The sequence below is a fragment of the Haemaphysalis longicornis genome, unplaced genomic scaffold (assembly GCF_048455015.1).
Source record: "Haemaphysalis longicornis isolate Haplotype H1 unplaced genomic scaffold, Haemaphysalis longicornis Haplotype H1 scaffold_2, whole genome shotgun sequence".
NCBI classification, from domain to species: domain Eukaryota; kingdom Metazoa; phylum Arthropoda; class Arachnida; order Ixodida; family Ixodidae; genus Haemaphysalis; species Haemaphysalis longicornis.
This window is the reverse complement of record NW_027526295.1, coordinates 214666759-214683734: the sequence shown is the minus strand read 5'-3', so window position 1 is coordinate 214683734 and position 16976 is coordinate 214666759. Positions and strand designations below refer to the sequence as shown.

General features: G+C 46.4%; 2 protein-coding genes across 3 annotated transcripts in view; one reads left to right on the top strand and one right to left on the bottom strand.

Moving 5' to 3' along the window:
• Positions 1-1635: 1635 nt before the first annotated feature.
• Positions 1636-4075, bottom strand: LOC144169880 (centrosomal protein of 19 kDa-like). The gene has a single exon (XM_077699288.1). It carries the CDS (start codon positions 3796-3798, stop codon positions 3301-3303), a length of 498 nt encoding a protein of 165 aa, XP_077555414.1. The 5' UTR covers positions 3799-4075; the 3' UTR covers positions 1636-3300.
• Positions 4076-4246: 171 nt separating this feature from the next.
• The window catches only part of LOC144169878 (uncharacterized), a 66424-nt gene continuing 53694 nt past the window's right edge, over positions 4247-16976 (top strand). For both annotated transcript variants that reach the window (XM_077699286.1, XM_077699285.1), the window contains exons 1-4: positions 4247-4376; positions 10433-10505; positions 13678-13777; positions 14626-14700. In XM_077699286.1, the coding sequence (XP_077555412.1) occupies positions 10445-10505; positions 13678-13777; positions 14626-14700 (236 nt within the window). In that variant the 5' untranslated portion in view covers positions 4247-4376; positions 10433-10444. The remainder of the gene's footprint in view (positions 4377-10432; positions 10506-13677; positions 13778-14625; positions 14701-16976) is intronic.

The window sequence follows — 16976 nt, the reverse complement described above, 5'->3', positions numbered from 1 at the left end:
CCCGGTGTCCTTCAAAAACTTCACGATCGTAGCAGCGATGCAAGCAGAGTTCAGTTGCTCCAGCTCAACAAATCCCATAAACTGCTCTCGAACGTATACGTTAGTTCCCGTCTTGTCAATGAAGCGAATACCTATAGACATCTGCTCTGTTCCTGCAATATCTGCGGTTTCGTCCGCGAGGACGGAAAAAGCAAACGCTGTGTTAGCTTCGGCCACTATATGCTCTCTCAGGATGTCGCCACAGATTGTGATGATCTCGTTCTGGACTCGTACGGACGTGTACTTAGCATTGCCAGCACCGGATGCGAAGTGTTCCTGAAGACGAATATCTCCAGCTTCTACTTGAAAGTCAAGGAGATCATTGAAGACTCCACTGCCAGACTGCTTCCCGCGAATTGGCATGTCATGCGTTGCGCAAAAGATGATGGTAGACACAATCGGAAATAGTTTCTGGCGGTTCCTTTCAACTTGATCTTGGAGTGCTCTGTTGAGCTGCTGAACAACGGGTAGCTGCTTGCCTGTCATCACATCCATAAAGTTCTGTGAGGCTGCCATTGCCTCCTGGTGCCATTGGGATTTTGCGTGATCCCTGCACGCCTCGTGCATTTTTTTGTAGTTGGTGAAAGCCCGCACGATAAAACTACCTTGGGTACCCCGGTGAACATTCGGCGGAAAAATGACGCAGAAACGACAAAGGGCGCCTTTCAACGTCGCTGAATACGCAAGCCAAGGGGCGTAATCTGCCAGCCATTGGTAGCGAAATGTCCTCTTGTCAGATGTTACATCTTTCTTAAAGTCGTATGCAACATTTGGCGACCATGGGTTAGTCAGAAGGCGTAACTTCAAACAGTCCGAAATGCCCGTGTGTTTACCTTTGCCCAGAAACTCTCCTAAATCGTGTTCTTGAGACAAGTTAGTTGCTTTCTTGCTACTCTCACCGCAGTTCAATCCCAAGGAAGGACAAAGGGAATCATCATGACTTACTACGTCACGGGAGCTCACTGATGACGGAGTCTCTTCCATGGAGTCGACGACCTCAGCTTCTGTCCGCTGATAAAAGTCTGCATCACTCTGGTCAAGTGGTGCAACGCTGTCACATGTCACACTAGGTTCTTCGGCTGGGCTGCTGGATAACCCTTCGTCAGACACCCGCTGACGCTTGAAGAAGCGTCGTATATCTGTCATTTAGGCCTTCACAAGGCAAATCTCGCTGGAGAGTTCCTGGTGGTTGATAATATTATAAAATGTATACGCTAATTGAGTGGATGGATAAATAGTTATGCGGGAGTTGAAAACAGAAAAGCGCCTCATTTACAGGGAAAACTTATTTACAGGCTAAAGTACACGCTCACAGCTTCGTACATGGCTCGATCTCGCTCGCGCACCCACACAGTCGAGCAACCGCACACACACTGCTGGCCACTGTCGTTCTCTCGTCGGCTGTCCTGGTTGTTCCCAGCTCCGTTGACAGCTGCAGGACACTTAAAAACACCGAATCACACAAACACACACAGAGACGCACGTGCAGGGGATTACTATCGAAGAAACGCCACAATCTGCAACTCAGAAACACGTTTCCGTGTCGGCTCTTGTAAACGGGTGTTAGAGATGAGGGCCCTTGGGTTGTCTGACTCGTCCAGGCCCGCAGGTCCCGGTTCGGCGTGGTGTCGGACTAGAGACTCGAGATGACTGCTTAGGAGGAAAATGTACAGTAGATTTATTCACATGGTGACAGTAGAGACAGGAGTACCAGAATAGCACAAATACAGTCGTTTAAATAGAGTTCGTATTCCCCAGATCCCTAGCTGGGGAATTTAGCTTCACACAAGAATTGTCCAATCAGTTGAGCAGTTGACGGCACTTGATGTACCGCCCACGACATGAGGTGGGGCTGATGCACACGGGCCACTTGGTCGATGGAAAGGGTGAATGTCCACGTCACCGATCATGCCTTGTGCCGGAGTTGCACCACTTTGCGCAAGTCTTGATTTTGGAGGTCCCGTGAGAACGGAATCTCAACTCGCCTCCCAGCATGTGAAGAGGAGTGACCTCCTGCTCTCGCCGACGGTTGGAAACCGAAGAGCTTGGGCACCTGAAACCGCAGCTTTCTTTCGGTGGACCCTTCTATCGTCCGGGTATGAAGGAAAGAAGTGGCCCCCAGCGTCCGGTGAACCGAGGGTAGAAGCCGCAACTTGAAACCGTCGCCGCCGCCGTTGGCGCCAGCGGTTCTTGCCGCCTCGTGCCTCTGGGTGATTCATCCACGTACACCTTGCTAGAGAGCTTGCGAGGAATTTTTCCCAGGCCCGCGTTGACCGATCCTAACACGGGGTATTGCCCGCCGCAAAGTGGGCGGATGGTCGGAACCGTTTACGCGCAGCCGCCGCTGTGGCTAGGTTCCCCGCTACGGAGAGGCGGCATAAATCTAGAGTTTAGAAAAAGAAAACGTAAAACCTTTCACAACTGTTCGCTATCTTCAATAGCCAGCACAGGCAGTCTGTTTCACTCCCGTGACATGACCGGTAATATTAGTCAGTGTTTAATGAGCAATGTTGACTCGCAGTCCTGAATGGCGTTTCATACGGATACGCGGGACCTGAGTGTGCTATCATTTGAATAGCGTGGATTGTTGGGCTGGTTGGTTCACGTACATAATTTCAAAAACTTTGCGCTAAAGGACCGGACACAGGAGAGAACGTAGGTGTTCTTCTCTCCTCTCTTTCGTCCTTCAGGGCAAAGTTATCTTTTACGGGCCAACAAAGATATGTGCAGCTTTTTTGTACGTATTGCATGAAAATATCCGAAACTCCAGGGGGGGGGGGGGGGGCAGTTGCCCCCCCTTGCCCCCCCTTCCGGACGCCCATGAACACGCACAAAAAGCGCGCACAGCGAAAGCGATGCGTTGTTGCAAACTAGCGGCATCTGCTGCAGTAGCGGAAAACTACAGAAACAGTCGCGTAGAGCGCGCGCACAGATAAACGTCAGCGGCTCGCACGAAGTTACGTATCCTTCACAGATCGTTTATCTGTGTTACGTGACGACACTTCTGTTGCACTATGCGCAAATAAACGCATTAATAAAAACGGTACTACATATTTTGTAACGATTTTTTGAGCACTAATATATTGCGAAGCATGGGACCGGCCGCGACAGATCGACGAACGGCGCAACGATCGAGTGGTGCACGCGTGCGGACTTGTAACTTGTAATCAGTACAGTCCTAGGCTTCTATCAGGCACACTGTTTCTTAGTCGCCTGTTTTTTCCTCGCTATTTGTGCGAACGCAGAGGTGCCGCGTATTGATTAAAAGTCGTACATGTCACTCTTGTCCGAGTCCCATCCGGAGGTTTCGATGGCGGCTTCAACGTCAAAGTCCTCCTCCACGTCGTACTGAAAGTCAGGATCACCCGGCTTCTTGCAGCTCTTCTCGAAGGACAGATTCATCACGTCCTTCTTTATCTGCAGCGTCTCGTCGTCCAGCTTGTTGAGGTCTTCGTCGGGGTTCACCGTGAACTCGGCGTTCACCTTAGCCAGGCACTCTTCCAAGGAGCAACCCTTCATGTTCTCTTGCAGGATACGGATCATCTTTTCTACTTGCACGAGCGAAGCGCCGCCCAACACAGCCGAATGCCGGTCGCGAAGGGCTTCCGCAGTGCTCTTCACATTCGAATCCTTGAACAGTCCCCTGACGGGCATCGTTCGCTTGTGGAGGGTGCCGTTGCCCATTTGGTACACGATAACGACAGCGGGGCTGTTTAGCCGCACGCCGATTTTCTTGATGACAATATCCGTGGGAGCCATTCTTTACAAATTCAAGTTTGTACGTCTGTACAAAGAGAACGTACGTTGGTGTGATGGTAATCTAGGAGACTTGCGCACGTAGACAGCTGCACGAATTCGGTGGTAGGCAAAAAAAAAAAAAATAATTTGCACCACTTAAGTAATAAAGCTGCGAAGCGCCTTCGTTGATTTCAAGCGGAACTAAGAATGAATTTGGCGTCAAAGATCTTTGAAGTTGGTTCGGCTGGCCCGGTTGCGAAGCAGACGATGGAATGACAACAAACGATGGTGGCGGCGGTGGCGGGGCATGGCGGAGGCTGTTAGCGGAAGTGGCCCATCCTTTCGCATCCGATAAGCACAAATAAAGTACAATAACTAGCTTTGAAAGCATAACCAATCAAACACGTAAAGTAAGCAGTATAATATTTTTAGTAGCTAAAATAATTTATAGAATTTTTTTGTATGTAGGACACTTATTGAGCGGTTGCCTCTGCCGGGCAACTTCCTTCTATGCATGTCAAACATGGCGCACGTCAAACTAGCCAGAAAGTGAAATGGAGAGTAAATGCGCCTGCGATTAGGAGACAACGGAACATCAGGTAAGCGAGCAATTCTGCCGCAACATTCGTCTATTAACTGGCCGAGTACTCGGGCCTAGAGCACTGCCCTGGCGCCTGCCCTAGGCGAGGAAAACCTTTCGCTGTCCTGTGACCGTAAGGGCTTGTTCAAGTTCGTTCACTGTGTTTGTCGCTTACTTTCACGTTTTCCGCGCTTTAAAGAGGTCTGGAGCTTGTTTAACACTTTCGATGTCCCCCTTGTTTGTCGGCGCGTCGGTTAGGCCGAAATTGGGATCGCTGACCCGTTTTTTTCCCTCGAAAATTTGGCAAAGCTTCTTTGCGTCTGGCGCTTGAGGAGAGTTGACCGCGATAATTACTGCTTCTTGTTTGCTTTCGAAATGATCGCCCGGCGGTGAGCTGCGTCTGCTGCGAGGCATGTCCCGGCGTCTTGATTACGGCAAAGTGGCGATCGAGCCTTAGACTGCTGCCTTGTTTCAGCTTCTCTCTCGACTCGGCCGGGCTAAGGGGTGACGCGCGGCATTTCGTTGTTCCTCCTGAACGGTCGCCACCGCTTTGCTCGGAACCGAATGCACGTATGGTTGCAGCGTCTCGCTGCCCGGGCGCGCGTATTTTAGCATCCTGCGTCGATTTTTCTCTTCTAAAAGTTCAGTAGGAGGCCGCCTTGCGTCGAGACGTTGAGAACGCGTCTGAGCGCAGCAGAAAAGCCACTCACGCTGTCGCACCCAACCTATGTTGCTGTCTGAACCCCGCGTTTTCTTCCGAGCGGGCGAGCTTGTCAGGTGATGGTACGCTTACGGCGCCGTCGACTCTTCGCGAGGATTTTGAGCCGCAGACGCTGTACTTGCGTTCGAATGCTCGGGCACATGATGTTCCACGCTGACACGAAAAGGGGATTAGCACTGGGTGGAACTTCATGAGGGGCGTTCGTCAGTTTCTCGTTAGGGGCAAGTGCGTGCAGCTAAGTAGCTGAGAAGAATTTTTGCTGGATATATTCTGGTTTGTTTGTACTCCTGCGTACATGAAGCTGAGCTCAGCTTCGGGAAAATTGTTACCTGGAATCTTTGCTTATTTAATTTCAAAGAAATATTCAAATCTTTGTGCACACTCCTACATGAAACAGTTTCACGCAGACCCACTCGTTTTTCTCTTCTGTTCACTGCAGAAGTTGCCTCATTGGTCGCATTCTATTTTTTATCCAGTCACTGAGGGTTTATACAGGACTCTTGGGAGGGTACGTGCAGGTTAAAAGCCCATGAGATTGGGTTCGGATCTTCCCTATGCGATTTACCACTACAGTTTCGGCTCACACAGTTTCTTTGGCCTTCCTTTCATTTAGGAATCATGGAACAACCTTAGCATGATGGCCAAGCCAGTAATATTTGTTTGCGAAATATGGCAGTTATGCTCTTTGTGAGCAGATCAGAATCTACCTTTTTTAGCTGAAGTCGTCATGGCGTAAAAAAAATCGTATCCTGGCACCTGAAAAAAGCTAGAATTGCTTCAACTACATCGTCCATCGTATTGTTTGATCACTTTCTTAAGTCACAAAAAATACCGATGGTTTTACTGGTGCCATCTTTCTCATCAGTCTTATTGTACGGGAATTTCTCCTGAAACTTAATTGTTTTAAAATCTGTAGAAGTGGTAAGGCATTCATTATGTATCACCGATTTGCATACCTCTGACCTAGCGAGGTAAAGATACAGGTACTCGCAAACGTTACGGTTTTTCATTATCAGTAAGCCGGTGCATACCACTACCTGCGGTCAATATTGATAAGTCCTGGCTAAAATAAGACCGAAAATACTAGGGCTGTTACCACTGCTATATTATAAAACAGCTTTGATGAAGAAAAAAAAAAGCAAGCCAACCTGCTTAAATGCATGCATAATTGAAAATGGTGTTCACTTTTCAATGGGAGCCTTTTTTCTTTTTAAGTTTAGACGAATACAAAGGCTGGTGCATATGCACCTACCATGCTGTGGCAAAGGGCTGCTAACACCGGGATGTTTGGTTACTTGCCCTGTCTCGTATCCCAGTTAAAGACCATATGCCAGGCTTTTTCTTTTGTGATACGTCTATCCCACAAAGATGGTTCTTGTTTTTATCAGTCGAGCAGAAATTCGGGAGAATATGTCAGTTGCAGCAGAAGGTTAGAGCATGTTGCTAAGATGACTGTTGCGAGACGAAAAAGAGAGAGAGACCGATAAAATAGCTATATTTGGCTATTTCATGGCTCTTGATTTGCTGCGCTTGCAACGACTCTTTGGAAGATATTTGAATTTCCTACGTTTTAGCACGCACCGCTACTTTAGCGCTTTGTCTCGTCCCTGGATTTCTTTATACACATGTTAAGAACTTTGCAAGCAGTGTAAGCAGCCACATGTTTCAAGTGTGGGAACTGGCTCTTTACCTGTTCAATAGAAAGCAGATTTTGGGCTACACTTTGTTTTTACTATTCGTTTTGCTATTGTGAGATGCTTCAGTGGTGCACTACTTGTAATCTAATCTCCGTGCACTGGGCCTATACAGTAAGTGAATCGTCCGGCGGGTTAGTCTTGTTGGTACTGCGCAGACTTCAGGGTTTAGGAAGGGTGATAGAAATATATGTTGTGTAGGAGCTTCATATGTCGGCATATATGGCAGAAAAGTCATAGTATAAGCAGAAAAGGAGGAGGCAGAGTTGCTTTAGGGCAATTGCTCTGAAGAATTTTAGGTTCAGTTTATTGAGGAAGGTTTATTGCCATTGCAAGAACAGACATTTGTGTTCTGTCATTTCCTGAGCGTCTTTTACCTTTGTGTCGACATGCTCAAACCAGACAGTTCCACGAGTGTTAACCTAAGCAAGGCAGAAATAATGCATAAGCTTGGAACTCTGCAAGGTTGTTCAGAAGATGGAGGTGTAAGGTTGTGCGGAAGGCAGAAAACACCTCTGTGATGGTATTAGTGGATAGTCATTGGGACTCGCCCCGCAAAAATGAGACAGGTGGTGGAGAAGTGTGTAGAAAATGGAGATGAACATTTATCGAAAGGGGACGAGTTAACGAGACAAACGTTACAGTGACAAGAAAAATGCGATAGTATACTCATTCCTAAAGACACGAAGTTTTGCGAGGGCAAAAAAAAAATAACAACAGTTCCCAGTTCATTTTAGTAAGAAGCTGGTGATAAGTAAGTGTCTCCCGTGCTCGGCTGCAGTCAAAATATTCATGTTGTTGGTGGCTCCCTGGTAGCTCGACACGGAGAACCCCACGTTGCACAGTTGAGGCCAGTGATTTAATGCGCAGCCGACAAGCAGCTAGTACACACTGCTGGCACTGCAGCCTGGCTGGGTTTCCGGGTGTCCTCACGACAGCCTTGCGAGACCACGGCTGCTGCATCTTGCAGGCAGCCCTCAGAATCCTGGCTCCTTTGGTTTCAGCCCCCTTTGTCACCAATCACCCTTCTCCTGTCACTTTTATGCTTGGGGCTATTCTGCCGGTTCACTTGTGGTGACCTCTTGATTGGCACATACCCCTACATGGTCGATTCTCCTCTTCCGGCCATCTCATGACACCATCTCATGATAGCCTCCGAACCCCCCGGATTAGTTACGCTCAATGTGAAATTGCAAGTCCTTTCAGCCTACACGTGTGTCCGTTGCAAAGTTTTACTTGTCATAGTTGTTTACTTTGTGCTGCCGCCAAACCTTAGTTGAATGAAAACCTCTTAATGCAATGTTTTAGTTGAAAAAAAAAAAGAAACCTCTTTTGAGGTCTCGTGCACCAATAGGTTTCAGCAGAACGGACAGAAAAATTGTGTGTTTCAGCTCTGCAAGCATCTTTCACAGATTTAGTATCCGGCAGCTGCTCAAGGAAGACACATAAATGGGGCAGGGTCCTCATCTTGTGCTCTCGTTGCTTCTACTGTGTGCAAAATGAGATCTACATCGGCTTTAATCTTGCTTGTTTTTGGACATAAAGCTCTACTACATTGTTAAGTGTACAGGCAAGCAGTGCCTTATGCCACGTACTAAGCTAGACATTTGTGGGATGATTTTGTTACAAAAATAAAGCCTACAGATGATTTACTTAACTGTTTGCCATAAACAGTGACCAACTGAAGGGTCAACTCAGCTGGTAACGTCGGTTCAGGAATGAAGCGTTCTCGGCGGCACAACCGGGACAGGGACACGGGGAAAATAGCTCTATCACAGCTGTGCGCAGCTTGCCGCAATTCTTCCCTCACTGCAAACCTTCACTATTGCTCCATTGTTGATAGGCAGCGCATTGTAATTCCAGAAATGACTGGAAATCAGGTGACCGAAGGAAGGTGCAAACAGAGGTCCAGAGAGAGAGAGAATGGGGTGATTACTGGCTGTGTGATGCCGACGGGGGTTTTTAGGGCCTCGAGGAGAAGCCCTCCCAGATTCTCCAATCACTTGCTCCTGTCCACTTTACCGCATGCCCTTCGTCTCCGTAATGGAGAGATTTACTGCGGGTATGTTATCTTCCTAGGTGCGTTGACATTTCTTCTAACATTTGACTGCTTTTGGTTTTATAACCGTGCTGGTGAAAGGACGCCGGGGCAAATGTGCGTTGCTTTTAACGGGAGCCTTTGTACCCTTCTGAGCGTTTGTGTGACAGATAAAGGTGCCTGATCGTTTTGACAAATGACATGGTAATTTTTTTTAACATTTCTCTCTCTTTTTTGGCAATTATTGTGAAAAAAAGATGATATTGTCACTGACTGGAGGTGAAACAGAGGTGCATTTTGCAAGAGTATTGACCAAAAGTTGTCAGGCGTGTTGATCATCAGCGTCTTGATCAATACACTGTGCCACGGGCCACTGTCGTTGCTTCAGGTCTCCGGCATAAACGAAAAAAGGAATCGAAGAAACTTCATGAAAATAGAAATCATTTTTCCATCAAAAGCGTGATTGGTCTCCCTGTTTTCACAGTGCTAACAGCATGCTGGTGTAGTATGTTTCTGAGTTTCTGTTAGTGGGTTTTTGCAGCACGTACTGTTGCGAAACCATTTGCAGGGTCTTGGTGTACATATAACACAGTCAGCGGTGGTGTGGAAACTTTAGTTGGGTCTCGAACTTCATGAAATTGAGAAATGCTGTACCGCATCGAATCAAACAACAAATTATGGCCACAGGCATCTTTCCAGGGATCCTGTGGTGCTCTTCAAAGCATGATGACCTACCAGGATTTGTCATGAGGCTATTGTATTCCATCAAGGATGACAAACAGCATGTCATCCTCTGAATTCCTTTTGTCGGCGCCTTTCTTCTACTAAAATGCACAGCTGTTTGCTGCCTACTTTTGTCGCACAAGTTTGTAAAATTGGGTTGGATGCTCGTAAGCTGTACTTAGATTAAACATTTGGCCTAATGAACAACTCTGAGGAATTCAGAATTTGTTCTTGAAATTGAGAAATCTGCAAAATTGCATTTCATATTCATTGGGATTTGCTTGTACGAACTTGTTCCCCGCATTAGATAATCCTTCATTGCATGCTAGCTAGCAAGTTGCTTTCCTGAACACTGCCAGTTGTTGTTTTGTGCTGGAAGGTGTGCCCCTTGATTCGTGGCACAGTTGTTGCTGGCAGCATGGTTGGAGGGCAAAGTCCTACTGGCGCTTCCACTTTTTATGCTCTCAGACCGGTGCTTTGTTCTCTCAATGCAGGCTGCTTGCTCTGCTTATCGGCATTCTTGTTTTTGCTGGTCACATTTTCTTGTTCTTATCTCGGGCAATGCTACCCTGTCTACGACGCAGCCCATGTTGCGGCAGCTGAAACAACAACCTGTGACCTGCATTGGGAGAGATAGCTAAACTAGCGGGTCAGACACGTTTACAAAACATTGTCCCAGTGACGTGCAGACTGTGGCAGGCAGGATGCTGGAACATGCTAATGGATTCTCACAGATAGGACGCCAGCCAAATGCTTCTGCTGTGCTGGTTCTTGAGTTGTGTTCTCTGCGCAAATTCGAAAGACAAGGAACTTCGCTGTCTATTTTTTTTGTGACATCTGCCACTCGTTTTTGTTTTTCTAGTTTTCGTAGTCATGCCGCTTCTTCTCTTTTCGTTTAGAAGTCGCCAGTCATGTGGCCGATGGTTCTGGACTACACAAAAGATGAATGCCAGAGAATGCTTCGAAAACTTGGTAAGTGTGCCGGCGCAGGAACGCTGCCTGCTGTTTTCTCAGTTCTGTTGGAGGCGTTTTCGCACACACTGGGGAAGAGCTTAAAGAGAAGTAAGCTTGGTATTGTCTGTATCAAAACTAGGTTGCTCTGTCTACTAAACGGGGTGCAGTGGGAAAAACTGCAATTCTCCCATGTTTCGAAATGCAGATAGGCTTTTGGAAAAACACAGTAGGCTTTTAGGAAAGTATTTGGGGTTAGTTTAGGTTGAGCTTAGTCTTGCGGGTTTAGAAAGGTTGCTCTCTGGCAAACAGTCTTTTTTTTTTTTTTTTTTTTTTGTTCTTCGTGGTTGTCAGTGGCTGGCTTAGTGGCCCTGTTACGATTCCTGCACTGTGCAGAACAGGGTACCTGCAGCACCGTCTAGCAGTGCTCTCCGAACTAATGCGAAGCACATTGGGCTTTTAAAAAACTATGACGGCTGTGGTTCTAGTCACGGCAGAATGTACCTACCACCTGGCTATAGTGAAGAATTTATGTGCAGTGGAATCTCGTTAAACCGTACCCGCATAAGCCGTACTTCTTTTTTATACGTAGTTACGCCAAATCCCTGACTCGGTTTCCCTTTAACATAGTGCATTCGGATAAACCGTAGTGTTGGTTAGTACATACTTTTTTCGCGTTCCTGTCAGGTACGGTTTAACGAGGATTTATTGTACATCCCGAAGCCCCTTTCCAGCAACCCACTTGTGCTCAACGTACCTCGATTGTGTAGAAGCAACAGCTGAGAAGCATAGGCGGTCGTTATATCTTACGCCGTTGTACAGGTTTCTTATGAATGCTGCTTCTGCCATTAGTGTACATGTCCTTGAGGGGAGAGTTACTGTGCTTTGACCAGATCACTCCAATGCGGAATCATCCCTGAATTGTTTCCTTAAATCTTTCTTTTTTTCGAAACTATAATTCCTTCTCACCGTAGTCGCTTCCACCCCAAAGTTACTTTTTAGGTCGCTACAAAAATTCATTGGCCATATATTTCTGTGAAGGTGCCTTGCTCCTTGCTGTGCTGTACAGGATAAGGAAATGTAAAGGCGCGGTTGGCAGGCTGCAGCAAAGCTTGCAGCTTTGAAATTATTACCTCTTGTCTGGTGCTTGTTTGGCTGGGTCGAAGTTCGCACGGTCAGGCCATAAAAAGGGTTACTTTAGCTCGATGCCTTGTTAGTTGAGCTGACCAGGGTCGTACATTTCGCCCACTGTATGTACACTCCTGAACAATGACAGCAACAGCAAAAAAAAAGAAGGCAACTGTCAAGAAAGACCAGGAACCGAAACCTCTCCAAACCTATGTTCGAAATGGGGGTTTGGCATCTTGAAGCCGCAGCTGGAGCCGAGGTTTGCGGATTAATTTAGACCATGTAGGGATCTTGCGCAAGAGGGGTCATGGGATGCTGCACAGCGACGTGTCGCACCTTCTACTAAGCGTTCTACGGGAGACGGAACTGGTGAACTCGTGGTGAAAAGACCCTAACAGACTAGTTAGGAGGAGCTTGAGCGGAGCGATTGCCGGCATATCCAGCCAGGCTAACCCCGCCTGATCCCATACAACAACCACCACCACCACAGTCTTGTACACACAGGGGTTCTCGCTTCTTGCTTTTGGGAGGAAAATTGCCATGGCAACTGGGCATTGAGTCAATACCTTATACCACTGAGCTGTTGTGGCAGGCCAGCTGTTCTATTGTGTCCATAAATAGAAGGCAAAGGTAGCAAGCAGAGTTAGGGGGGGGGGGGTTGCGGTGCCCATTTGGGCTCACAGTGGTTTAAGTCAGTGCATCTACACTGTGTGGAAGCTCATGGCAGCTGCAGGCTTTTGTGCCTCTTTGTGATACACCTGCGCTTGCTCCCACGCTTCTGTTCGTAATGGGGTCGCAGATGTGGAAGGGCTGGCACACGCACTTAGCTACTCTCGGTTCATTCATGCAGGAGTGCAGTGCAGGCTGGCTGAAAGAACTTTGTTGCTCGCTGTTTTCCCCCGACCACAAGTGGTGTCAGATTAACATGAGGCGAAATAGGGAGGCTGCCTTTGGAACAGCGGCTCAACATTGGCAGAGCTTGTGGGTTATTGAGGAAAATCGTATTGCAGCTTGTTCAGTGAAATTTGTATGAAGTGCATTATTGCTGTAGTTGAAGTATAGACTCTTCCGCAAACTGACCTGCTCAATTTGACCATTGCAGGTAGCCTTCCGCACGAAAATTTTTTTCTATGCAAATGGGTCGAAAGGTGTAAAGCGCGAGTGAAAGCGTTAGTGTGTCATTGGAAATAACGAGCAAAAAAAAAAAAAGAAAAAAGTTGTTTAACCTGCCTGCTTTGTCAGTTTTTTAGTTGCTGTAGTTATTGAGTTGCATTGCATGCTGCTACGGCACTAGTGTTTAATTTCTTTGGAGAGCAAAGATGTTATTGTGGACGGAGTGGCATGCTTTTGTTGGAAATGCAATTTTTCATGGAAACCGCGGTCAACACCTGTAAGGTCAGAGAACTCTGGCTTTTTTTTGTTTTAACTGCCTAACAAGTACCACTGGCACCTTGCAAAGCAGTTGCTGCTTTCCAGTTGCTGACGACACTGAAAATTGACCGAAAATGTTTCGCACGCTTGATGTGGCATGCCAAATGAGTTTGAAAAGAATGGCTGATGCTGTGGTGATGTGTCGGCAGCAAAGTGGTGCGAACGGTCTGGGAAAATGCTGTTATGGCCAATGCCCCGCAGTACTCGCGCATAGCTTGCAGGTGACTGAGACACGTGTCTCCTTTGTTGCGTGAATACATTGCTCATATGCGTGCTTGTGAAACAGTAGTCTGACCCATCTTTACCCAATTCTTTGCAACGGATGTGACATTAGGTCTTTCGATCGACGCATGTAGCAACACTGCAAAGCTGTTGCACCTGTACCGTCCTGTGAATTGCTGCTCGCGGCCGTTGTTTGCACTGGCTGTCTTCCTCATATCTCTAATCTCGGGTGACGGTTGATTTACAGGTGATTGAGTGGCAAGGGATTACTTTTCTTGCCTGAAACGGTGTCGTGTGTGTGTAGCTTGTAACTGATGGCTGTCAGTCTCATTGTAGCCCTTTTGTGGCTAAGGAGGACAAGCGTGGGTGCTCGTCATCGGTTGTTACACACCTGTGTGCCATTTTAAAACAGAATTGGAGGCGTACGCTGCCGTCGTGTCAGCCTTCCGGGCTCAAGGGGAGTTGACCAAGGACAAGAAGAAGACACTGCAGGAACTGAGCAATATCCTCTGGTGAGAGCTTCATGTTTTTGTTGTTTTACAGTCTATTAATGAGCTGTGGTGGTACAGTGTTGAGTATTTATTGCTTGGGTACGTACTCTATTCGTGTAAACTAATTTTGTGCCTTAAGTGTTTTTTTTTTTTAATGGTGTTGTTGGTGCTTGCTATGCGTACTTGTAAGTGCAGGGCCGCAGTGTTTGCCATCGCTTCTACAACTGCTTGTTGTAGGACGAAGCCCTGACTTTCCTGAATTTTCTCTGCAGTTTTAGTTGCCATGAAGTTCATTATTCAGGACTTTAGCTAACGGGGGCTTGTTGGAAATGGTATGTTCTTGAGCAAGGTTTCGCATATAATTTCTCGCAAATTTACGGTAAGCGATGTGGTTTGCTTAGGCTACTGAAACCGTTTTGTGTGTTGCGCGTTGGTATTTCACAGCTTACATTGTTTGGTTACATTTGCCTATAATGCATTCTTTTTTTCAGCCAAAGAAAAAAAAAAGTGTCTGCACGCTGAATGTTGAGGGAGGTGGCAAGATCAGTGCACAAGCATATCCTTGAAACAGCCAAGGGACAAAATAGTAAAGTGATTGTCGGAAAGTTTAGATTCCAATTTACTCTTTTTTGTCCCGCATTGTTTTTTGAAATCTTACATCCGGGTAATTGCTTTTAGAGTCTGGCAACCCAAAATGCAATGTGAAACAGTAAGGAGTTTTGTAAATTGGCATTTTTAGCGATAATTTGCTTTACGGAGCCACGTGGGAGCGAGCAAGTTTATTCCCAATTATTAGTTGATTTAACGAGCCAGAACCCATTGCGTTTTTTAACTGCAACCAGCATATCTCTGTTTTTCGCCATTTGCAGCATATCGCTGGAACGCCACCGGGCGGAGATACGACGAGCGGTGAATGATGAGCGGCTGAACACCATCGCAGAGCGGTGAGTGTATTTACTTTCGGCTGTTTTTTTTTTAGCTGAGCAGTCCATTGAAACCTACGGGATGTACAAGGCAGGTCCCACACATTTTTAGTCAATGGCTGTGCAGGAACCTGTCTCCCGAATGTATGTCTTTCAACTTTGTGTACACCTGCTATCATGACATTACTTTCCTTTATTCAGACTGGCTAAAGCCCTTTGTACTCTTCCTGTGCCACCTTTCACATTGGGTTTTTGATAGTAAGTGGTAACGTTTATAGGCATTTAGAGGCAGGAAGCCACTTGTTCTGTCGGTCGGAAATGGAAGAGATGCCGCTCTAAATCGACAGCAGGGTGCTGTCAGTCCTGAAAGGGTTGATTTTCGTTGTTGAATTTTGTGGACATATTTCAAAGGTGTGCAGGCAGTGTAAGTGCTGCAGCTACTTTGATTCCGGGAGGACAGTGTTGATGCCAAGAATCGATTTCTGGGGACAGTGGCCTAATAGGACTTGGGTACTCAAAAAAATAATTTGTTCAAAGTAGGCCAAGGCTGGCGATAGCACATAGCATCGGTACTGGCTTCTTTATAATCTTCATAAGGCTAGGGATTATTGATGTTACTTTTTGATGTCATCGACGAGTTTTGTGTTCTCAATTAGCAGCGTCTGTCATGGAGTGAGAAGAAGTTTGTGGCCGTCTGTAGTAGGGGGTGGGCGATTTATCGATTAACCTTCTGATTAATCGATTGATGCTTTAGTCGCGATTAATTTTTTTAAATCGGTTAATCGGTTGAAGTCACGGTGTCGAAATGAAACAAGGGTGTCATGGTTAAATTGTGCGCAAGCATGTTGAGGTTCATATTCGCGCTCGAATAACCCTACATTACCTTACAACAGAAAACGATGCAAGTATGCTGAGAGACAACAGTGATTAAAACCGCAAGCTCATATACAAGACAGATGGAAAGATGGATACTCTGAATACAAATACACACTGTACAAAAAAGGGTGAGCGGGAACTCCCACCGTTTTATTATTATATGAACCAACAATAACGTATGTAAACCACGACTAATTGAAGCCCCCTGCAATTTCGAACCGTGCCAATGTTCGTGATTCTAGAAATAGTGCGAGTAACGAATGCAGTGTTCGGCGTTCCGTCTGCATCAACGTCATGATGATGATCTGCTCAGCCCATCTGTGATGTGTGTTGCTAGCCTGACTTATACCTATGACAAATGGCAATGCTAGATCTCCTTGAAACTAAACCCCTTTTCCCACGTCAAAAGACATTTTGTGGAAAGGAGTGGCGCTCCTGACACACACTAACCCTTGATCTCCGTTACGTAGTTCCCGCAACTGACACGCCATTAAAGTGGCGCTAGCAGTTCTGTGGAAAAAGCATGCACAATAACAAAAATAAAGTGTGGCTAATAGATCTTCTTTATTACTTCAGAGGAACCGTGAGTTTTATTGTTGTTTAGAAAAAATAAATGGGTAATTTCACATATTTGTATTAAACAGCAACGACGTAGTGCTTTTTTAGCCTATGTTCCATGCCTAATCTGGCAACAGTGGGCAGATGTTTACAAAAATACATTACGATTAGGCTTGCATGGTGCAATTTATTTTTAATTCCAATTTTCACAATTTATGAAAGTATTATGAAATCGCATTTGGTCTCATTAAGTTCTGAGAAGCATGTGACTTGCAAGCGCCTGCTTACGAGGCTGCGCCACTAGCTGCCCCTTTTCGTCCGGGAAAAAAGATAGGCGAACACCCCTTACGGAAAATGCCCGCTGCGGTGAAGGAGATTCTCCTTTGTCGTGTGCCACCGAGACGAACGCCGCTTCAGTAGCAGTCCTTCTCTGCAAAGGCCTTTTAGGCGCCTGTGTGTCATAGTTTTAGCCCTGTTGTTATTCTTCTCTCTTTCAGCTCTATCCTTCCAGTCCCCCCTACTCCCCTTCCCCCGCACTGGGTTGTATGCAGGCAAGCTCCCTGCCGAGCTCAATGATATCCCTACTGCACTTCCTTTCCCTTTCTCTTCCCTCAAACCACTACAAATAGCTGCGAGCAGGTCTAGGAGCATACTTACAATATTTATTTTTATATTTTTGTAATTATTATGAAATATTATTTGTATTATTTTCTTCTTCAACTAATGCAACCGATTAATCGATTAATTAACCAATTAAACCCTGCCAGTTAATCGGATTAAAATTTTTAATCGACGCCCAGCCCTAGTCTGTAGGAGTTTACCCTGGAATGGTTGGTAGTAAACTACAGGTTCAGTTGGCAGAG

Excerpts from the sequence above, each read along its gene's own strand:
- LOC144169880 (XM_077699288.1), bottom strand. The coding sequence starts at position 3,798 with ATGGCTCCCACGGATATTGTCATCAAGAAAATCGGCGTGCGGCTAAAC.